Here is a 24,586-nt window from a genome sequence, read left to right on the forward strand (position 1 = left end):
AGCTTCAGGTTCAGCCGTCGTCAGTGAGGCGCTTTTGCAGCCCCTGTCGTCGACCATTTCAGAACCAACGGCCGAAACGGACTCTCATGAGGAGCCAACCAGGCCTTTAAATATTTCTGTTGCTGGACCTTCGGACAATGCTCCTTCGGATGGGTACGGAGCCGCTGTTCAGGTACCGGCTTCCGAAGGGGTTTTCAGGCCTACTCAGCTACTAGTAAAGGCAAAGACTCCTTCTAAATCAAAGACTTCAACACAGGCCTCTTCTGAACCGGCTCCCAAGTCACAGAAACAGTTACTCAAGATGGCGGAGGATTTACTTACTATGATTAGGGGTTCTCATCCCCCTCCAGACAAAAGGCCAAGGCAGGATGTTTATTATGATTCCTCTAATCAGGCTTCTGTTTCCTCAGTTTCTTCTTCTGATCAGGAATATTCTTTCCCTCCTTATGAGGACTCTGATGCTGAAGAATCCATTCCTTCAGCTTCTCCCCCTGAGGATTTCTCTTTTGGGGAAACTTTGCATGAAATGAGGGAACATTTCCACTGGGAAGGACAGGAGTATTCGGAATCCAAGAAAAGACTGAGAGATTTTCTTCTTCTTCCCCAACATAGACCCCTGGCTATTCCTCCTGTTTTGGATATTGTGGATGATGCTTTTTCGGAGGCTAACTTAACCCCTGACTCTCTTCCTCCTGCTCCTGTTAAGCCTGATAGATATTACAGGGTTCCGGATTCCCATCAGTTTTTATACAAGAACCCTTCTGCTGACCCTGAAACCATTTCTCAGGGTCCTAAGGGAGTTAAGGCCGCTTCTGCCAAAAATCCCATTCCTACTGAAAAGGATTCTCAATCCTTAGAAAGATGGGGCAAAAAGGTGTACACTTCTGCTACTTTGTCCATTAGGGCTTTAAACTGTCAGTTTCATATGTTTAAATACCAGCAATTTCTCTTGTCTGTCTTAAAACAAAAGCTTACTTCCATTTCTGCCTGTGCAGATGATAAGGAATTACATGACTTATTGCATGCCACTGAACAGGTTGGGAAGCATGGTTTACACTGTGGTTTTGATGCCTTGGAGGCTTCTTGTAGGGCTGCGGCCTCTGGCACAGTCATTAGAAGGCATGCATGGCTAAAGGAACAAAATTTACCTGAACAAGTAAAGGCTAAATTATTGGATGCTCCTGTTCAGCATAATGTTTTGTTTGGATTAAAAGCTGAAGAGGTGATTAAAAAGATGGAGGATAAGGAGAAATCCATGCAAACAGTTAAAGATTTATTACAAGTACAGCCACCCAGATTTAGCAGGAATTGGCCTTCAAAAAATTGGTCCTTTCCCACTTCAGACAGGCCTCAGAGGGGTAGATATAGACTCTCCAGAGGGAGGCCTCAAACACAAACTGCTTATAGACCAAGACAGTGGACTGCTTCCACCCCTAGGGGAGGAGAGGACAGGTCACAATCTCAAAGGAAACAAAATCAATGACTCCCTCTGTTGGGCTACAGGAACTTCTTGCCTGGAAGCCCCTCTCGGAGGAAAACTCTCTCTTTTTTTATCAAAATTGGACTCAAATAACCCGACAAGTGGGTTTTGGATGTGGTTTCAAGAGGTTACAAATTCCATTTTCATACCTTGCCAAGGCCAAACGGATGACCAGACCTTCCAAAACATCAATGGACGGAGGCCTTAAAACAGGTGGAAGCTCTTTTGGCTATGAATGCCATAGAGCTGGTTCCTCTTTCAGAGATGGGAAAAGGTTTTTACTCGAGGCTCTTTCTAGTCCCAAGGAAGCAAAACTCATGGAGACCCATTCTGGATCTGTCTGTCTTGAGCACCTTTCTAGAGATTCCAAAATTCAAGATGCTTACTCTACAGCAGCTACTTCCAATGCTGTCCAAAGATGCATGGATGGTAACATTCCCATCAGGCAGGATCGCAGAAAATACCTCCGGTTCAAGGCCGGATCGAGGCACTTTCAATTCTCTGCGCTGCCCTTTGGATTATCTACTGCGCCCAGGGTCTTCACTAAATGCCTGGCTCCAGTAGTAGCTTACTGCAGACTCAAGGGAATTCAAATTTACCCTTATCTGGACGATTGTCTAATTCAGGTAGACAGCAAGGATGTCTTACTCCAGCATCTAGAATTTGTACAGAACCTCCTCAAGTTCCTGGGATTCTCTGTAAACGTAAAAAAGTCAAATTTGACACCATCACAACAGATAACTTTTCTGGGTGCACTTCTAAACACCACAACCCAGATGGCATTTCTGACATCCGAAAAACAATCACAGCTGGCTTCAACTTTCTGCAAGGAAATTCCTGCAGGCTTTGGGTTACATGGCCTCCTGCATCCTTCTCATACTATATGCAAGACTACACATGAGGAAAATACAATGGTACCTAAAAAGTGTATGGTCTCAGCATTGCCACAGTTTAGACATACTGATCTCCGTCCTTCCTTGCCTTCAAAAGGAATTTCTTTGGTGGTCCAAGGCATGTGCCCTAAACAAAGGGAAACCCTTCCGTCTGCCTCCTGTCACTCAGATTCTAACCACGGACGCCTCGGATTATGCTTGGGGAGCCCATTTTCAGGGCAATTATTTACAGGGCCTTTGGACAAAGGATCAGAAACACCTGCATATCAATTTAAAGGAAATGTTAGCCGTTCAGAAAGCTCTATTGGCCTTCAGGAATCTTTTACAACCAGGCCAACTGCTAATATGGACAGACAACACCACAGTTATGTGGTACATAAACAAGCAAGGGGGATCTCATTCCTACCCCCTTTGCAGACTAGCCATGGATCTATGGAACACAGCTCTAGCTTGCAATCTGGATCTTCAAGCTCAGTTTCTACCAGGGAAACAAAACTTCCTGGCAGACAGTCTGAGCAGAAACCTTTCGGATCTACACGAGTGGATGCTGGACACCAAAATATTCAGGATGATAACAGCAGTCTGGGGATGTCCTCACATAGACCTCTTTGCATCCCATCTCAATCATCAACTACAGAATTTTTGCACCAGGACTTTCCACAAAGAAGCTTGGAAAGTGGACACCCTGTCATTCAGTTGGAGGAACCTCTCGGGATATGCCTTTCCGCCTCTTCCTCGGGTTTTATTGAAGATAAAGCAGGACAAGCCCAAGATGATAATCTTGCTGGCTCCAAATTGGCCTCGGCAATTTTGGTATCCAACTCTAAAAAACCTATGCCTGGAGCCCCCTTGGGTTTTACCTCAGTCTCTGAACCTTCTGCCCCAACTTCAGGGTCAGGTTCTACACTCTCATGTCAGAACTCTCAGCCTGGCGGCCTGGTTAATCCAGGGCCTTTAATTTCTTCTTTACTGCCCAAGCAGGTTATGGATGTCATTTTAGAAGCCAGACGTCCTAGCACTAGAAAATCATATGCAGGAAAATGGAAAAGATTTTGTTCCTGGATGCAGGCTCAGGATTCTGATCCTCTTCTTCCTAATATTACTTTAATATTACTTTACTTGACAGATCTCTTACATAAGGGTCTCTCTTTCTCTTCCATTAAGATACATGCCTCTGCTATTTCTGCTCATTATAATACAGACCCTCCCATCTTTTCTCACCAGCTCATGAGACAGTTTCTCAGAGGAGCTAAGAACTTAAGACCTCCTAGATCTCCTCCCATTCCTGCTTGGGATCTCAACTATGTTTTGGAAAAACTAACCTTGCCTCCTTTTGAGGCTGCTGCCCTTTCTGACATCAAGTTTTTATCTTGGAAGACTGCTATCCTGTTAGCCTTAACCTCTGCCAGGAGAGTTTCAGAGTTACAAGCTCTTATGGCTGTGGAACCTTATATTATTTTTCATCAAGACAGGGTATCTTTGAGGACTAATCCTACCTTCATGCCTAAGGTGGTTTCCAAAGTGGCTTTAAATCAAACTATCCACTTGCCAACCTTTTTCCCCACTCCTCAAAATAAAGGGGAAAGGATCTTACATTCCTTGGATGTAAACAGACAACTACGTTTTTACCTGAACAGAACCAAGGACATCAGAAAATCAGAACAATTGTTTGTTTCTTATGCTTCAAGTTCCCAAGGTAAAGCCATTTCAGAACAGACCATTTCTAAATGGATTGCTCATGGAATCAGATTTTGTTATTCTCACCATGGAAAGCAAAATCCCAGGGAGTATACGGACTCATTCCACCAGAGCTGCTGCCACTTCTGCGGCCTTCCTCAGGGGAGTTCCTACCAAGGACATTTTAGAAGCTGCAACTTGGAGTTCAGTGCATACTTTTTCTAAGCACTACAATCTACCTCTCTACTCTAAGTCTAGGGCAGGCTTTGCCTCTGCAGTCTTGCAGGGTCTTTTAGCCGCCCCTTCCTCTTTATGACCACCTCCCTTTCTTTCAGCTTTGGGATTCTACCCTACAGTCATGACTGCAACAGTGAAACACGATGAACATAGTACAGTTGTGTACACCTACCATAAATGTAGATGTTAGAGTGTCTTCACTGTTGCAGTCTGGATTTCCCTCCCTCCTGTCCCCTCTTATTTTTACTTTTGTGTATTTCCTTTTTTCACCATTCTTCTGAGGTGTATTTGCAAAGGTTAGGGGACCTTTTTCATTCTGGGACTCCTGACATCTGGGGCAAGAAAAACTGGAGAAGATGGCGTCGGCTGTCAGCTTTGTACTCCTGGCGCTCTGACGTCAGGGAGCATGGATGAACAGCCGACGCCGGACCCAGACTTTGGGATTCTGGCCGACCGAGGGCTGCCTGCCGGCAGGGGAGAACCCTACAGTTATGACTGCAACAGTGAAGACACTCTAACATCTACATTTGTGGTAGGTGTACACAACTGTACTTTGTTCAAGTTGCAGTACAGCCTTGAGATCAGGAAATATACTTTGATGTCCTGTTTAGGGATGGAAATTACTGCATTAATATATGCTGCATTGCTGTTGGCCAGAATCCGTCTAAAAGGGCACTGTGAGGACAGCAGGGGCTTTAGCCGCTATGTGAAGTCCTAGAACAAGAAATGCAGGCTATCCTTGGTAAAGCAGTCTGGACAATCATTAATTTCTTCCCACATCCCATGCAGACCAATACTGAATTCCTTTAGAATAACACCAACTAATAAGCCATTTTTTGATTCCCATTATCTTTTTTTTTTTTTTTATATGTAGACAACATTGTAGATAACGGAAGGAATAATTTAAAGAGGACATGCATCTTAGATTCCCCTTTATTAGAAGAAAAATTAAATGACATTTTAGACTTTAATGAACTGTATTGCAAAGTTCTACTAGACAGATTTTTTTAAACATGTTTGAATAGTATCCCACAGTCCCACTGGAAGCGAGAAGAGTTGTGTGCTATTTGGTATTTAAATTTTATACTAATTAGATGCACAGAGTTTTGCCTCTGTGTACCTACTTCTCAGCGGTTTTTGTATCTATTTTCATTGCCTGCAGGTAGAGAGGTATGCTGTGCATGACTTTCAAGGTTGTGCTCCTTAAATCATTCACACCCACATGGATTACTATTTGACCGTATTTATATTTTCCCTGTGAGAAGGGACTTTAGGGCCCTTGTGATATTATAGGGCCTGGCATCAGAATGACAATTAACTGTAACCCTATCTTTGTCTACATGTATGAAGCTGGAATCGGTGTGCATGATAGTAGTGTCACCAGTTGCAAAGACACTACTTTTATCCCTGTGTAACTTTTGGTATTACCTTGTTTGTAGTTTACCTCCTGGTAATCCTTTACCATGTCTAAGCAGGGTGCTGTTGTGATTCTGGATGTCTGCCAAGACCTAGTCTTAATCTTAGGTGGCTTTGGTAGTGACCTTTTTCAAAGCCTCAGTACAAGTCAGTTTAGTGTAGTAGTGATGACGTGGGCGATAGCGTGTAGTGTTTGCAGGCCATCTTACTGGGTGGGAAAGATCCTTCAGAATTGCATAGATATTTGCACCCATTTTAGACTGAATTATTCACATTAAGTACAAGTTCATTGTCCTGTGAGCATATGGACTACAGAGTGCTGTAAGTTTGGTAACTGAAGGGATGCATATAGGTTTCTTTCCATTTTGTACAAATGAGTCTTGGATATAGCTTGGTCTAATTGCTCAAGGTATACTGTTCGTTAGGTGTGGTGTAGAAGGAGAACTAAGCTAAGTTGGAGGTTCACTAATTCTGAGCAGCTAAGAGCATATTAGTGCAGCCATGGATGTACTGTGTTAGAAGAACACAGATGGCACAGCAGCTGTAAGGAGTCTATGCTCAAATGCTAACAATGCAGTAACTGTGAGGGTTGCAGACAGTAAGTAATAGTAGCCAAGCACAAACATACTCAAACTACAGCATTTGAAAACAACTTGACCATTTGTAAATATTATTGAAGTGATTTGCATGTGAATGTTTTGCACATCACTGTTCTGCAATAGCTCTTCATTGAATGTTGTGTATTTACTAATTATTTTAGTTTTGTGGCTTTGAAATTTTGACTAGGAATGACAATGGGAAGCTGAGTAAGAAAAACTCACCAGTAATATAGAATATAGTGTTAGGTCAATAAAATGCACATTAATGTAATGTGACTAATATGTTTCACTCTCTGTTGTTGCCTATATGGCACTAGGGCACAACAATCCTTTGGAGTGCTCAAGTTGTCCTGCCGCAAGTGATTCTTTAATATGACTTTTCATTTAGCTGCCCTGCAGCAACAGCAAATGATTGCTTTATCTGCATGTTATTGACTACAGTTTTGTCGTGGATTGGTGGTTAAAGCTTGGTTTGTATGGCTCCCTGGTGGTGTAGATAAGTCCATGATTACGTCCCAGGCAGCCTGGGTTCAATTAGTAGCTTGGGCATCTTGATGGAGTGGCAGAGAGGGATGAGAGGCGGTTACAGGGACGTTCCCCTTGGCATCCCTGGTGGAGGTCGGGGTTTGTACAAAGGAGGGTGTAGTCTAAGGGGATAGGGTGGGAATGCTGGCTAAGCTTTTGTGGAGGCAGTGTGAAAGCTTGCACTCTCATTGTATTCCTCCCCCCATGACAGAAGCCATGTAATCAAGGGAGGGATGGAAAACCAGGGTTAGGCCATAAAGTGAAACCCATGTGGCAGATGTAGGACAGCAGCCCCCCCCCCCCCCCCGGACATTCCTAGAATCCACATCTGCCCTTTGTTTAAATTCAGTAATAGTCTGGTGGGATAGTGGACAACCTGTAGACATGGTATTTTACATGGAGCACTGGGGATAGCAGTCAGAATGAAGCAAGAACAGTAGCATCACTCCCCCCCCCCCCCCAAAAAATAAATAAATAACTTTACTTTTTAGCTTTAGAATGTAAAAGTAAAAGTCTGTAAATTTCACTGTTAAAACAGTAGCTAGTTATTCTGAGTGGCTACTTTGCCTTTATTGTAAGGTTTGGCACACATTTACTATTTCAGATAACTGAGTTTTAATACTGCTATTCTCACTTTCTTTGTAGCGTGTCATTGTTTCATACTCTTGATTTAAAACAGTTTCAGTATTTTCTCTTTTGTGTTATTTTGAAAAAAAAATAACAGTGACCTGTGTGGCAGTGGCTGCATCAGCTTGAGTTAGAAATGCGCAATATTTGTCTTTTCTACACACCAAAAAAAAAAAAAAAAAATGGAAAAAAGTTTCTGATGATTTAAAGGAAGGTGCAATCCCTTATAGTGCAGATAACTTACTGGAAGTCAAGAAATGATGCTTGTGCAGCTGGATGGTTGGCCTGTTGTCTACGGAGCCTACAACAACTTACACACTCAACACTTAGCATTCTATCACTGCATAGCTCAAAATACCTAAAACAGCTATTAGGAGCTTCTACAACACACTGGAAAAGTATCAAGTGAAAAAGATGCGAATGAACCAGGAAAAGAGGAACAAGGGCTGGAATCGCTGCTAGATTGAAGGCAAATCTGTTCAGGCCTACACTACCGTCTTCTAGCAAATGTGTTTTCTCTGGAAAATAAAATAACTACTTAAGGCTGGAAATGGCAACTCAAAATTATAGATGAGAAACATTTGTGTATTTACGTTTACAGAGACTTGGCTGTATAATAATGTTAATGACAGTGCAGTACAACTGGAAGGGCTCACAATGTTTTGTGCAAGCAGAAACCATGCACTCAGTGGGAAGTCTGCTTGTATGTAATTAACAAGTAGTGCAGAAACTGTGACACTGTACTGAACCACTGCTCTGCAGACCTAGATTTCCTAGCAGTGAGATGCAGACCCTTTTATATTCCCATAGAGTTCAACGTCATCATCATAATAGTAGTGTGTATACCACTAAGTGCAAACACGAATGAAGCTCTGATTACACTCTATAACTCAATTTGCGACCTACAAAATAAAAACCTGGACTTTGCAAAAATTGTTGCAGGAGATTTCAGTCAGGCAGAGTTGCAGGAAGTCAGTATTACTCCATTATTACCAGCATGTGGGATTTGGTACAAAGGGAAATAACACCTTGGACAAAGTATGTATCAGTATTAAGTTGGCATATAAAGCTGTGTAACTTCCACATTTGGGTGGCTCAGACCACATTACCTTTATGCTAATGCCAGTATATAAAACTTCACTAATCAGGAAAAAGCCCACTGTGAAGCAAGTCATGGTATGGCCAGAGGGTGCAAAAATGGCAATCCAAGATTGCTTCAAGAACACAAACTGGAACATATTTAAAGAGGCTGCTACAGTTGACCAACTGATCAGCTTGGATGAATATACAAACAGTGGTGGCATATATATCTAACTGCATAGAAGACATGATGATGAGAAAACATCATCTTAACAGCAAACCAAAAAAACATGGCTAACGGGTTAAGTATAGGGTCTTGTAAAAGAACCCAATGTGGCATTCAAGATGAATGACAGATGCAGTTAGGCTGGCAAGAGCAAATCTGAAGAGAGAGATAAGGGAGGTAAAGAGGGCATATGGAAAGAAAGTACAAAACCATTTCACTGACATGAGGGACTCTTGGAGTATGTGGCAGATAGAAGCCATAACCAAATACAGACAGACGTCAGCTCAATAAGAGGCAAGCACAGAATTCCTGGATAGGCTAAACACCTACAGCAGATTTGAGGAAAGGAACTGCTCCAAGGCAGTGTTACTCACTACAAACTCAGGCGATGAAGTGCTCATTCCAAACCAAGCTAAGTTGAAAAAGACCCTGTGTCAGTTGATATCCAAGAAAAGCTGCAGAGCTGGACAACATCGTAGGTAAGGTGTTAAAGGACTGTGCTGAACAACTAAGCATTGTGCTGACAGATATATTTAATGTCTCCCTCAGCCAAGCGAAGGTACCCAAGTGCTTCAAAAACACAGTCATTATACCACTACCAAAAAAAGCCACTCCCTCTAGCTTTAATGATTATAGACCAGTGGCCGTCACGTCCGTCTTCATGAAAAGCTTTGAAAGGTTGGTCAAAAAACACCTGGCAGCAAACCTTCCAACAGCACTTTATCCACTGAAGTTCACATATTGTGCAAACCGCTGCCAGGCAGATGCCATCTCTGTTGCACTGCATCTCACAGTGGCACACCTAGAAAGTAAGGACAGTTATTTCAGAATGCTATTTATTGATTTCAGTTCAACATTCGGTACACTGATCCCACAACAGCTAATATAAACAATTTGTCCACCTTAAGAATCACATGTGCAACTGGATCCTGGACTTTCTGACTGGAAGACCTCAGAGTATGCATGGGCAAGAATTCCTCAGAGCATCACTATCAATACAGGAGTACCCTGGAGCTCTGTGCTAAGCCTGCTGCTGTTTACTGTCTTGACTCACGACTGTAAAGCCAGATTTAACACCAAACCACATCATTAAGCTTGCTGATGATACTGCAGTTGTGGGCCTCCTCAGCAAAGGAGAAGAAGCTTACAGGGAAGAAGTGAGTTCTCTGACTGGTGTGCTAGGTATAATCTTTACCTCAGTATCAGCAAAACCATGGAGATTATAGTAGACTTCAGGAGAGTGCAACCAGCTCACTCTCCCCTCATGGTAAATGGGGAGGTAGTGGAAAGGGTAGATAACACAAAATTCCTTGAGGCCTGTATACCGGAGGATCTTTCTTGGTCAACCGATACCACTCACACAGTAAAGAAGGCCCCATCAGTGCCTGCACTTCCTGAGGAGACTGAGGAAAGCAAGCCTACCTCCCTCTATCCTCTCCACCTTTTGCAGGGGTACCATAGAAAGTATCCTAATGTGCAACTTCACAGTGTGGTACAGAAGCTGTTAAGCTGCAGATCAAAAAGCCCTACAAAAGATAGTCCAAGTGGTCGAGAAAATAACTAGATCCAAACTTCAGAGAGAGTAAGGATCTATATACAACACGTTGTTATGACAGAGCAACAAAAATAACAAGTGATCCTACACACCCTGCTTTTTGAACTGTTCACATGCTTGTCGTTTGGCAGAAGATACCACAGCTTATGCTGTAAAACAACCAGGTTCAAGAACAGTTTTTTCCCTCAAGCGATTAGACTCTTGAACTCTGGTATTAATCTCAGGGATGCAAGACGCGGACAAGTCTTGTGATAACCTAACAGTAGTGCAATAACAGTAAGACATCCCAACCAACTTATCAGTTTACAGGAAAATTATGTGCAATACAAACTGCTAGATATTCTCATAATATACAGAACATGAGGATTACATTGGTTCCTTACTACACTTGTACATATTACACAATTAGCTGCTGTAGTGGCAAATAGAATAATTGTAGTAGTATAACTGTCCAAGAGAAAGGTAAATGTTAGGTCTGATACATGTGTAATTGTATGTATGTATATGTCTCTCTTCTAAGCATTTGTAATTGTATGTATGTATTTGTCTTCTCAATTTGAGCATGATGTAATTTCATTTAGACTTCACTTGTGGTGTCTAAATGACAATAAAGTTTACTTTGACTTTGATTTTTGGCAGGTTGTGGTTACTTCATTCTGAATGCCAGCCAAGTATTATGCTTAGTTAAATCAGTATTAACAGTGGTGTGTAGTTATTGCAGTGCCATTTAATACTAGTAGAATTCCAATGATGATAGTATGTCTGCTTTCTATAGCATGCTGAATATTTTTTACTATTGTATGACTACTCACTTGTGTCTTCAGTGTACCTGTCATTTTCAAGAGTGCTGTAGCTTAGTTTTATTATGTCGAACATAGGTTGTTGGACTTTGCCATGGTAAACCTCCTCCTGCATTACAGAAAAGCACTCTGAACCTTATGATACCGGAATCACACATTAATAAATCATGTCAAATGAAGACGTGTATATAGATGTGTGTGTGTGTGTGTGTGTGTGTGTGTGTGTATATATATATCTACTGTACACAGGCAGACGTGACTGTCATGGGAAAAATAGCTATTTCACTGTTTGCTAGTAAGTACTAGTCACTGCAGTCAACTGTACTCATTTCTTGGCTGTTCTTTCTTTGTGTAGCCAAGTACCATGTAAAAATTGAAAAGGTAACATTTTAAGTGCATAACACTTTTAGACTTGATCACTCGACTGAACATTTGTGATACCATGCTATAGAGCTTTTTGTGTACGAGGCTTTACAAAACTTGAAAACCAGTATAAAAAGATAATTTCTGTCACTATTACTTTGTGTATTTGCAGGAACAAAATAGAACTATTAAGTGAATGTTAAGCTTTTTGTTGTATTTGATTATGGTACAATAGTGGTAAATCTTTTTTTTAATGATGCTGAGAATGCATATTTAGTTGTATGCTTGCTTTTGACATATTTATGAACAAAGTTTTATGAGATTTTAGTATTTCTTTCTTGCAGTAAACTTCCATTTTCTTTTCAACAATTTCGAATTTCTTTTCTTTCAGATTTTAACATTTGAAACTAAAAATCCATCAGAATTAGCAGAACGTCTCCGCGCTGTTTGTGGCAACCAAAGTAATGCATATGCGCGGTTGTTGGAATACCGTCTTAATGCTTTACGTGGACTGTGGAATGCTCAGCGACAGCTAGCTTTGGAAGAGCAACATGAACGTGAAAACTCTAGTGATGAGGAAACACTGGCCTTGCTCAAGAGACAGGGCTTGCTGCAACAGCCTGAACAGGCACCTTTTACCTCCAGGATGGGTCTTCTACTGGTTTTGCCGCTCATTCAGTCTCAGAGTAAAACAGATCCCTCCCTGTGTAATATAACAGCTGAGGTGCTATTAAATTGCCTTCGGGACTGCCAGCCATTAAGCCTGACAAAGGAACCGTCTGATTGTTTGAATGGATTAGAATCTTTACTATGTTCCTGGTTAGAGGACCCTTCTCCATCTGGTCAGCAGATGACTCCCAGGCAGAGAGAAAATGCAGCAGCAGCTCTTGTTGCTTTAGCTTGCGCAAGGTAAGTTAACTTTGTTTTCTGTTTGATCTTCTATCCTGGTGGCAGTGAAGTCATACAGATAGGAAAGTCTTTGTTATTGGGACTTGGTATATGGGTTCATAGGTAGGTACTAGGCTATCTATGTTGCAGAAAGCTGTTGGGTGACAGTAAAGAGGAAGCAGATGCAAGAGTGATTGGTAATTTTGATTCCCCTCCATTCTGAAGCAATGCATTTTTCAAGAAATAAAGGTGAGGGTACTGCATATGTTGATCTAGATTTAATGATCAGACATGGTGTTGGATAAAGTTTTTTTTGCAGGCTTTTGAGTGATGATGATCATCCACATAATCAATGGAGCACCTATAATGGACCATTGTTTATTTCTCCCAGGGACTTTTTATATGCACTGAATAGCTTAGAGCTGTTTGGGTATTTGTTTTGCTTTCCCCTCAGTAAACATGCATTCATTGAAGACTGTTAATTGGTAGGTGTTTTCTGTTAATACTAAATATGTTTAATCAACATACAGTTTAGTGATGTACCAGTTTATCAAAGTTTTGACCTCTTCTGAGGGTGTGCAGCCTTCAGCCTCTTAGATTATCTTAAGGAATGGACTTAGGACAGAGGGTACAATGCATTGTGAATGGGGACTGGGGTGGGATGAGCTCTGTACTGCACCAAGGGCTGTATTTATTTTATTTTATTTTGTTAACTGGAGTAGAGCACTGATCCCAGTGGACCTATTTCAGTGCCAGCCCAGTGGTAAACAAAATAGATAACATGACATTACGTACAAAGTGAAAACCAAAATGCAGTATATACATGTATTATATGCAAAATGAATGTTTGGCTTGAGGGTGTAAAGATAATAGACACATGAAGTTATGTACAGAGTGACTGACAAATGCAACATATGCATATATTATTATACAGAATAGATGTCTGAGCTGGCATGTTGAAAGAATCATGATGAAAAGTACAGCCTAAGCAAGCTGTTGTAGAGGGAAGTAGTGTAGGTAGACGGTAACCTATACGACCAGGGAGAGGGAACAGTTGCATTTTCCTAGAGTCTTGTAATGTGCGTTTAGATCGAATTGGAACATGGTGTAAAAAGAATCACAGGCCTAAAGCAGATGCCCTACGCTGACCGCCTTAAAAAACTCCAGCTATACTCTTGTCGCATATTGTCTACTCAGAGGTGATCTTTGCTTAACATACAAGGCCATGTCAAACCCAGAGCTGTTGGACATGCTACACTTAAAGAAATCCCAATCCCTCAGAGCCACATGCTCCAAGGATCTAAACCTTGTCATCACAATAAACAAAACATGCTGGAGGGATAGGATGTTCATCGTGCATACAGCTGCAGTCATAACAGATGGGTTCTCCTGCCGTCAGGCGGGTCCTCGGTCGGCCGAATTCCAAAGTCTAGGTCCGGCGTCGGTTGTCGTCACTTCTTCCCTGACGTCAGTGCAACAGGGGTATAAAAGAACCGGCCGACGCCATTTTCTTCAGTCTTTCTTGCCACGCGGTGCCCGAAGCAGAAGCAGTTCGCAAGTGCCGGTCGGCCAGCTCCTGAGATTACGAAAAATTTGGAAACCGAAGTCCTCTTAAAAGCTAAGTACTCTGTTGGGGAAACTTTTCTTGCCTCAGACCGATGTCAGACAAAGTTAATAATTGTATTTCTTGTGGGAAGCAAATACCGCATAAGGATTTCCATTCCCTCTGTATACCTTGTTTAGGCCCAGACCACGACGTCTCGGTCTGTCACTTTTGTGCTACATTCAACAAACGCACTATTAAGCGTCGGGCGGAGTTCACCCAGCATTTTTTTGGGAAAGCATTTAACTATACCATGTCGTCGGATACTCCGACTCCGGTTTTGTCTAAAAAACGCAAAGACAAGGACCGGCACTCGAGGTCCGCGGCCTCTACCGACACCACGCCAAAGCCGACTCCACATGGTCCGGTTCTCAGTGAGGTGCCTACGCAGCCCCTGATTACCGACGACACGTCTTTGGCGGTGTCTCCTGTACCTGAGGTCGCAGGCTCCTCGGCCCACACCCCGACTACAGATACTGAAGCCAGTCTTGGCATTGAAACACAGAATGTGGACAGGTCCACCTCCACTCAAGGTGTCTTCAGACCTTCCTCTTCTTTCTCCATCAAGGCTTTCACCAAGTCTAAAGCAACCATGCACCCTAAGAGACCAGCTACACAGGGCCCATCTCCAGGCCCCATGCCTAAGAAACAGATGCTTAAAATGGCTGAGAATTTAATTACTTTAATCAGAGGTTCTCAGCCACCTCCGGACAAAAGGCCCAGAGTGGAGGAAGATTCCCCCTCCTCTGATCAGGGCTCCATTATTTCAGAACACTCTGATGATCAGGAACAGTCTTACTCCCCTTTTGAAGACTCTAATGCAGAGGAGTCTATTCCTTCTGTATCCCCCCTGAGGATTACTCATTTGGGGAAACTTTGCATACCTTAAGGGAACACTTCCACTGGGAAGGCCAGGATTATTCAGATTCCAAGAAAAGGCTCAGGGAATTTCTTTTGTTACCCCAGCACAGGCCTCTGGCTATACCTCCTGTCTTGGACATCCTAGATGATGTTTACTTGGAGGCCTGCCTTAACCTGGACTCTCTACCTCCAGCTCCAGTTAAGCCTGACAGGTACTACAGGGTTCCTGACTCGCACCAATTTCTTTACAAAAGCCATGCTGCTGACCTAGAAACCATCTCACAGGGGCCCAAGGGAGTTAAGGCTTCCATTGCCAAAATCCATTGCCTTCCGAGAGAGATTCCAGATCCTTAGAAAGGTGGGGAAAAAGGTATATACCTCTGCTACCTTAACCATGAGGGCCTTAAACTGTCAGTTTCATATGCTAAAATACCAACAGTTTCTGTTATCTCAATTGAAAAGTAAAATGTCACAACCTGAACAACCAGACTTGAAGGAGTTGCAGGATTTGATGCATAGTGCAGAACAAGTGGGTAAACATACCTTACAATGTGGTTTTGATGCTCTAGAGGCCTCATGTAGAGCTGCTGTTACAGGCTCAGTCATACGTAGGCATGCCTGGCTCAAGGAACAAGCCTTGCCTGATCATGTCAAAGCTAAATTACTAGACGCCTCTTCAAAAGGATGTACTATTTGGGGCAAATGCTGAGGAAGTATTACGGAAAATGGAGGAAAAGCTAAATCAATGCAAACTGTGAAAGAATTTCTGCAGGTTCAACCCCACGCTTTAGTAGAAATTGGCCTTCCAAAACTGGTCCTTTCCTGCCACAGACAGACCCCAAAGAGGCAGATACAGGCGCCCGAGGGGCAGAGGACAATCACAAGGATCGTACAGAGGCAGACACTGGCAAGCTCCTACACAAAGAGGTGGTGAGGACAACTCACAATCTTTCAGAAAGCAAACCCAATGACTTTCCCCTTTGCAGGCCAACCAGGTCTCAAGTGGCAGCCCCCTTAGGAGGAAAGCTGGCACTATTCTCAAAAAATTGGCATGTTGTCACAAAGGACAAATGGATCCTGGACATTGTAAACAGAGGCTACAAATTCCATTTTTATACCCTTCCAAAAATGAGAGGCATGCCAAAACTGCCACACAATCAAAGGGCAGAGGCACAAAAGCAAATTTCAGATCTTATAAACATGAAAGCTATTCAAGAGGTACCTACACACGAACAAGGTCAAGGTTTTTATTCCAGGCTATTTCTGGTGCCAAGGAAGGGAAAAGATTGGAGACCTATTTTGGATCTTTCCATCCTAAACACATTCCTACTCGTACCAAAATTCAAGATGCTCACTCTACAGCAACTCCTTCCCATGCTGGGCAAGGAGTCTTGGCTGGTAACATTGGACCACAAGGAGGCATACCTGCATGTCCCAATCAGACAAAATTGCAGAAGATACCTCAGATTTCTTGCAGGTTCAACCCATTATCAATTCTCTGCATTGCCCTTTGGCTTATCTACTGCGCCCAGAGTATTCGCGAAATGCCTGGCATCAGTAATTGCCTACTGCAGACTTCAAGGGATACAAATATACCCTTATTTGGACGACTGCCTGATCCAAGCGGACATCAAGCACATTCTTCTGAAACATCTGGCTTATGTATTAATGTTATTAAACTCTCTGGGATACACAGTCAACAAAGAGAAATCAAGGCTAATACCCTCTCGGAATATAATTTTCCTGGGTGCCAATTTGGACACAAACACCCAGATGGCCTACCTCACGCCAGAGAAGCAGGGGCAACTAATTCAATATTTCAGAACACTGGCAAATTGCACCAAGCTGACTGCAAGGAAAATCCTGCAGGCTCTGGGATTCATGGCATCTTGCATCTTACTAATCCCATGTGCAAAGCTGCATATGAGAAAACTGCAATGGTACCTAAAAAACATATGGTCTCAACACAGCCACAGTTTGGAAACAATAATACCACTAATCCCATGTCTGCAAAAGGAATTTCTGTGGTGGGCTCAAGCATGTCAAATAAACACGGGTCTTCCATTCAGCAAGCCTCAAGCAAATCAAGTCATCACAACTGACGTCTCGGACTACGCCTGGGGGGCGCACATGACAGACTGGTGCATTCAGGGCAAATGGTCCCAAAAAGAAAAGCACCTTCACATCAATCAAAAAGAAATGCTAGCAGTAATAAATGCTATTGTAGCTTTCAAGGACCTTCTACAACCAGGTCAACTATTGATAAGAACGGACAACACCACAGTTATGTGGTACATAAACAAGCAGGGAGGAACACATTCTTATCCCCTATGCAGACTGGCCATGTCACTTTGGAACATGGCCATGGACTTACAAATGGAACTACAAGCACAGTACTTGCCAGGCAAGGAAAACACGCTGGCAGACAACCTAAGCAGGAATATGACAGATCCACACGAATGGAAGTTGCATCCAGAAGTTTTTACAGAAATAATCCAAGAATGGGGAAGGCCAGACATAGATCTCTTTGCCTCCCACAAAAATCATCAATTGACAAAATTCTGCTCGAGGATCTTCCATCCAAAGGCCTGGAGAGTGGACGCTCTCTCTTTCAGTTGGACATCAATGACAGTTTATGCCTTCCCGCCTCTTCCTCTGCTGCCCAAAGTCCTATTGAAGACCAGAGCAGACAGACCAAAGATGATCCTCATTGCTCCGGACTGGCCAAGGCAACACTGGTACCCACTCCTGAGGAGCCTGACTCATTCCCCTCCATGGACCCTGCCTCTAATGCCTCTTCTTCTGACTCAGCACAGCTTCAAAACTCTTCACAGTCAGCTAAAAACACTCCATCTAGCCACATGGAAGATTCCTTAGCATCACAGCAGGCCCTACTCTCCAAGGAGGTGCAGGATGTCATTTTGGAGGCCAGAAGGCCATCAACTAGAAAAGCTTACTCCGCAAAATGGAAACGTTTTTGTGTCTGGAATGAGAAAAAGGGCCAGAACCCTGGAAAACTGAATTTACCTCAAATACAATATTTGGCTGAACTGCTAAGCAGTGGACTTTCGTTCTCCTCCATCAAAATCCATGCCTCACCCATTTCTGCAGAATGCAACACTGATCCTCCTTTATTCTCTCACCCTCTTTTAAGACAGTTCCTTAGAGGGGCTAAGAATTTAAGACCTCCAAGGAAACAACCAATACCTGCTTGGGATCTTAATTTCATTCTGGAAAAACTGACTTTGCCTCCTTTTGAGCCAACTGCCTCATCAGATTTGCAATATTTGTCCTGGAAAACAGCTTTCCTTCTGGCTATCACTTCAGCTCGTAGAGTTTCAGAACTACAGGCTCTCATGGCTGTCCAGCCTTTTATCATCTTCCATCAGGACAGAGTTTCCTTACGAACCAACCCGTCCTTTATGCCTAAAGTGGTATCCAGGGTAGCTTTAAATCAGGCCATACATTTACCTACTTTTTATCCCAATCCTCAAAACAAAGGGGAGACATTACTACATTCCTTGGACATCCACAGGCAACTACGTTATTATTTGGACAGAACAAAACCTTTCAGAAAATCAGAACAGCTCTTTGTGGCCTATGTGGTAGGAGCTCAAGGAAAGCCAATTTCCAAACGGACAATCTCAAAATGGATAGCCCACTGCATACGCTTTTGCTATTCCTTTCATGGCAAAACGGTACCTACAAGCATTAGAACTCATTCCACCAGGGCCACAGCCACCTCTGCAGCCTTCCTCAGAGGAGTTCCTACCAAGAATATTTTGGAAGCAGCCACTTGGAGTTCTGTGCATACCTTCTCCAAATACTACAACCTACCATTATACTCCAAATCTAGAGCAGGCTTTGCCACTGCAGTCTTGCAGGGCATTTTGGTTCCACCTAGTGCTTACCACCCCTTTCTTAGCTTTGGGATTCTACCCATCTGTTATGACTGCAGCTGTATGCACGATGAACATAGTACAGTTTTGTACCTACCATAAATGTAGATGTTCGAGTGCTAATACAGCTGCAGTCCAGGTTTCCCTCCCTCCTTCCCCTCTAGGGGTATTCTTTTATGGTGTATTTGCTTGCAACTACTGTTTTTTGATTATATTGCATTGCATTACTACATAATTTTATGTATTGCCTTCCTTCTGGGGGCACCTGACATCTGGGGCAAGAAAAACTGAAGAAAATGGCGTCGGCTGTTTTTTATACCCCTGTCGCACTGACGTCAGGGAAGAAGCGACGACAACCGACGCCGGACCTAGACTTTGGAATTCGGCTGACCGAGGACCCGCCTGACAGCAGGAGAACCCATCTGTTATGACTGCAGCTGTATTAGCACTCGAACATCTACATTTATGGTAGGTACAAAACTGTACTTTCTTGACCCAGAGACTCCCCAGACTCTGGAATAGATTGCCCATACATGTCCAGCAGAGTGCCTCTTTGGTCCTCTTCAAAAGGAACCTTGACGACTGGTGGGAGAAAGGAAATTCACCCCGGGGATCACGTCAGTTGCCCTGCTAGACAGAGGTCCAGGGAATAAATAGTGTGGGAAGAAATAGCCAGGTAACTGTTATGGCTAGGCTTGTATAGGCCCTAGGGCTGATAGCCTAGTACCAACCTATGAAGAACGATCTTTAAGAAAAAAAGTGAGATATTTCCACAGTTCCAGACCAAGGACTACAAAACCGTGATCTGTGCACTGAAGCTAGTTTGGAGGTGTGGAAGAGAGGAGAAGACTTGAGTGGTTAAGATTTCTAAGGATGTGTGTTGGTACATGTCTGAATACTTCATATGCTAGTAGGAGGAAGATCTCAATTTTTAAAATATGTGTTATAATTTTTGTATTTTCTATGAACTGTCACAAAACCACCACCTGAGGAACCTTACATTAGTGAGTGGCAAGAAACTTGATGACATTTTCCAAAAGAAGCAAGAACTTAGTGTCTTATAACATCCCCCAGTGCCTTATAACTCCCTAGCCCTTTTTGACGTGCTGTTGAGAATCTTTCAGTTATTGAACAGTTGCACATTCTTGAGGTTGCTGGCTGAACCTTTATTACTCTTGAATGAAGTATTTTGCTGTAAACTTGTTGCATCACTGTAGCATGTTTTATCAAGAAAGGTGAGGTTTATCTAAATTAAAAAAATGCATCCTGTACGTTCTGTGGCTTGGTTGGATTATAATGTTGAAGTACAGTATAACTAACTAGTATTTTTCAGTTCATATCATTACTTGTAAGTGACAGTTGAACATCACATCCACTTATCCAAAAAAAAAAAAAAAAAAGATGGACTAAAATTTGTGGTGGGAAAGGGGTCTGATTGACCTGTCCCAAATGAACAGTAGTCATATGAATATTTAAATCCAGCATGGCATTTGAGACAGTCAAGAAGGACCTTGTTCAAGTCTGAGGTGCAGGCTGCACCTTGTATTCGTTTTAGTAAATTTTATTTTATCGGCTTGACCATGGAAGAGATTGTGACTCTCATGGTTGGTCCTTCTTCCTGCAACAAAAAGAAACCGTTAAGCAAACAGCCTTTGCCACTACAGCAGGCAAGCAATTTTCCTTACATGCAGGTGTGTGACTCTGCTGTGGCTATTTGTTGTACCTCAGACCACTCATCTTTTATGCAGGATCCACGTGGTGTGGCACCTAGAGCCACTATGTACGGGGGTTAGCCACATCCTTTGTAGGTGTTGAGGTCATTCTCAATGGGCAAGTTGTAGCCACTCTTGTTGGTCCTGAGAGAGGGAACAGGGATGGTTTCCCTGCTGTGTCAGAATGCTATGTCTATACCCTGGGGAAGCAGCGGCTACTGTTAGTAACACGTTGGCCCCATTTTTCCTTTCAAACAAAAACCAAGCATGTATATACCCCTCCTTAAGGTTCTTTGGATAGGAGTAGTTTACTGGGACTGACTCAGAGTTAATTCAGGCAGTTGATCCTTGCAGAGTAGTTTCTGGTAGAATAAAGAGAAATGCCTCCCTTCCTGAAGAGATTCAAGATTCTGAATCTAAACAGGAAGATGAGGGGATGTATTCAGGGTTTTGTCCTCAGATTTCTGATTCAGACACTGAGACGAGCTCACTGTCTAATTCTCACTGTGGGGCGTTCTTTTACATTGAGACTATTGCTGAGGTTTCTCAGTCCCTCAGAAAATACAATGAGTTGTTACAGAAGGATTTTCTGGAACCTACTTGTCCTGTCTTCTTTAGAGGATGTGTCTTTCTGCCTACAGTTTTTTGATAGGCGGCCAGCTGTCCCTAAAAAGCCAGATAGGCTGTATAAAGTTCCTCAGTCTTTAAAATTTTTATGCACTATTCACAAACTTGACCCAGCAGCTATAGCCTTAGTTGACTCCTCTTGTTGTGGAAGAATGAATATCGACAACACAGATGGAACGTTATTGTAGGTACATAACTTCTTTATCTTTCACTCGAGTCTCCGTATACTCCGGCCTCCCTTGTTGTCCTATACTGGGAGTGCGCACACTAAATAATTCTGCTACCCCCTCAGCTCTAAACTACAAGGCATTCCCCTGGAAGATTTTAAACACCCTGGGATTAAAAAAATCACCTGAAAGCTCACTGCAAACCTGCCAAAATGCTTTAGAAATAAGAAAGTGTGTATAAACTTGTTTTTCCTACTAACTGGCTATTCAGCATGCAATGTTTTTTGGCCTGAATAGTTGTTTTAATATTGTGTTTTTTTTTTTACACTTATAATCTATATAGTGTGCACCCCCCCCAAATGTGACTATCCCCCTCCCAGCTTTATTTAATTAAGGATTGTACTTGCAGCAGTTTCTGATTCCACTGTACTTAGTTAAGTAGGAGTACAGAATGACCTTAAGCTTACATTCTTTAATGCTGTGTTTGAAGCATTATATACCCTGCTGCTGTGCTCCCACTACTTAACTGGTCCCATAACAAGCATTTTAAATAGTTTTGCTGCTGCCTCACTGATGGTTTTGAAGATTCTCTGTCTCTGGGGTGTCATCCTGCTCAGTTTACCCTCTGGGTTCACTTCACTCCCCTACCCTGCCCCCAAATTCCACCCGCTACCACTACCTCTAAATTTAATCCTATCCAAAATTAAACCCTTTCCTGTGTTAGTTCCACCCTCCTCATCCATACATTCTATCTATCAACATATTTCTATTAATATCACACTAGCATCCTGTCTACATACTACTCCCCTTCCTTCATTCTGCAAACTTTACTACTGCCCTCCAGTTATCCACATAGGTAGTTTATTTTTGATTACCTCTCTAATAATTCTTTAATCTAAAATGATTCTCCTTACTCTCCTATCACTAATGCTCTTCTTCCTGTTGTCATTTTCATCATGTCTAGTCCCTATCTGACCTATGCTAAGTTCTCCTACAGACACTACCTGTTATACCAGTAACACAAATAACTACTCCCTGCCCATCACTGCTCATCAGCTTCACACAGACAATATATTGTTCTTTAAACCTAAACTGTTTCAGACACAGCTCTACCTGTTTAACATTAAAATTACTGACAGTTTAACCAAAATTAAATCTTACCTTTACTGTGCAGTCTTGAAATTGCTCCATCTCTGTGGTGGCATCCATCCTAACCCTGGTCCTAGCATCACTCAATTCCCATCATCAACCAATATTCCAGGTTCATGAAATGTACTTAAATTTATCCTCAGTAAACACACGTAGCATGTGCAATAAAATCTATGGGTTGCATGCTTGGATAACTGTACAATTTCCTGACTTTACAATCACTGAAACCTGTCTTAAACCACCTGGCTTAAACTTCACATAAAAGATACCAAAGTAATTCCTCCTGGTTGTTTTTATGTTCAGAGCTGATCGGCTTAAAAGGAGGCAGTGTTGCAGTAATATATCCTGATTCTATCTCCTTAATCCCTCACAACCAATCCATAGCCTCCTTTGACAAAGCTAAACTATTGATCACCTACCTAAGTTAAACAACAATAAAAGTCTCTGCATTATAGCTTTATACATACTGCCTGACAATAACTTATAAACTCTAGAAAGTATCCTATCGTGAGTGTCAAAAAGTCTCTCTCTGGAAACAGTAATATTAGGTGATGTCAACATTGATTGGCAGAAACTTGTCTTACAGTTCCCCACAGGTAGCATAAACGTATTTGGATTATCTCAAATAATTACTCACCCAACCTTTACTATTTCCGCAAAACAAAATGGCTCAATTATTAATTGGATTTTGGTTTTCTATCCTAGCAATTTCTCTATATCCAAAACACTTCCAGCCTGTTATCAGTGATTAGAACCCCTCCTCCACAACTAGACTTCTCTCTCATTCATGCAGATAACATACCTACAGGACAGTATGAAACCTACCCGACTTTGACAGGCAGGCCTTTACAAATGTATTAAACTTCATTAATTGGTCCTTCCTTAAATACTTAACACTAGATGAGATGTAGACTAATTCTACATTCATAAACACCTTAGACAGTTTAGCTCCCAAGAGAAGGAAGAGTGAAAATTAACTGTACTCCTTGGCTTTCTGTCTATACCAGATCACTTACACAAAAAAAGATACAAAGCTTGTACAACTTACCTAAAACATAAGACTCTTAATGATTTACAGCATTTCAAAGTACTGCATAACCTTGTAAAGAAACGGGTTAATTTAGATAAGCATTTGTATGCAAAGCCACAAGATCAGCACAAATCCAGTCAATAAACCTTCTGACACACTATTAAAAAATCCTAAACCCAGGAAGTCAGTCCTCCCCTAACCCTACTGCGATAGTACCTACCATGACGACACATCTCAGTTTAACGCTTACTTCATTGGTAGCATAGTTTCCATCACTAACAAATACCCTCCATCATCCTCTATTTTCTCTAAGCCTCCTATTACCGGTCACTCCACATTTTCCCTTCAACAGTTTTCCACTTTCATCAAATCCCTCTTGTGCAAGCTCAAGCCGTGTTCCCCCTCTGCAGATAATCTTCCTAATGAATTCCTAAAAATGGCTGCTGACTCAGTTGCCTACCTAGTTTCCATAATCATTAATAGATCCATCAGGGAAGCTTATGTCCCCTCCCTGTAGAAAAATTCCTTCATGCTTCCCTTCCTCAAAGGTGGCACCTCCACAAACATTTCTAACTTTAGGCCAATTGCTATACTTTCACCACTACAAAACTTATAGAAAAATGTATCCATAAACAACTTCTTTAATACCTACTTGACAGAAATCTTCTCTCTTCCACCCAGCATGGATTCAGACCAGCACACAGCACTATCGCTGCTTTACTATCCTTTACTGACACTGTCAACAAAGCTTGTGACTCGAGAAACTTTCTCTCTCCTTTGTGCTTAGGTCTATCCAAAGCCTTTGATACTGCATCCCACCCCAAGCTTTTATCCCAGCTATCTCTTCTGGGCTTAACTGAAACATCCTTACAATGGTTCACTAGCTATCTCTCTAACAGATATCAGTCTATCAAATGGAACTGTAACTTCTCTCCTTACTTACCAGTCAGCACTGGGGAGCTCCAAGGCTCAATACTAGGTCCACTCCTCTTCAAACTTTTTGTTAACCATCTTCATACTGCCACCAAACAAGCCATCCTAATTCAATATGCCAGCAACTCTACATTAATCTGCTCCACCAGGAATCTTTCTCATCTACAGAGCTTATCTTAAGAAGCATTCAACTCCATTGAGTCTTGACTGACCAACAACTATCCACTACTTAACTTCCC

The 24,586-nt window shown here is 42.3% G+C and overlaps 1 protein-coding gene across 2 annotated transcripts in view; it reads left to right on the forward strand.

Annotated features, from left to right (window-relative positions):
* HECTD4 (HECT domain E3 ubiquitin protein ligase 4) overlaps positions 1–24,586 on the forward strand; it is a 5,422,508-nt gene that overhangs the window by 170,016 nt on the left and 5,227,906 nt on the right. For both annotated transcript variants that reach the window (XM_044068422.1, XM_044068423.1), the window contains exon 2: positions 11,870–12,387. In XM_044068422.1, coding sequence (XP_043924357.1) covers positions 11,870–12,387 — 518 coding nt within the window. The remainder of the gene's footprint in view (positions 1–11,869; positions 12,388–24,586) is intronic.

The sequence above is a fragment of the Protopterus annectens genome, chromosome 4.part0, assembly GCF_019279795.1.
Source record: "Protopterus annectens isolate FY-2018-M chromosome 4.part0, PAN1.0, whole genome shotgun sequence".
Taxonomy (NCBI): domain Eukaryota; kingdom Metazoa; phylum Chordata; order Ceratodontiformes; family Protopteridae; genus Protopterus; species Protopterus annectens.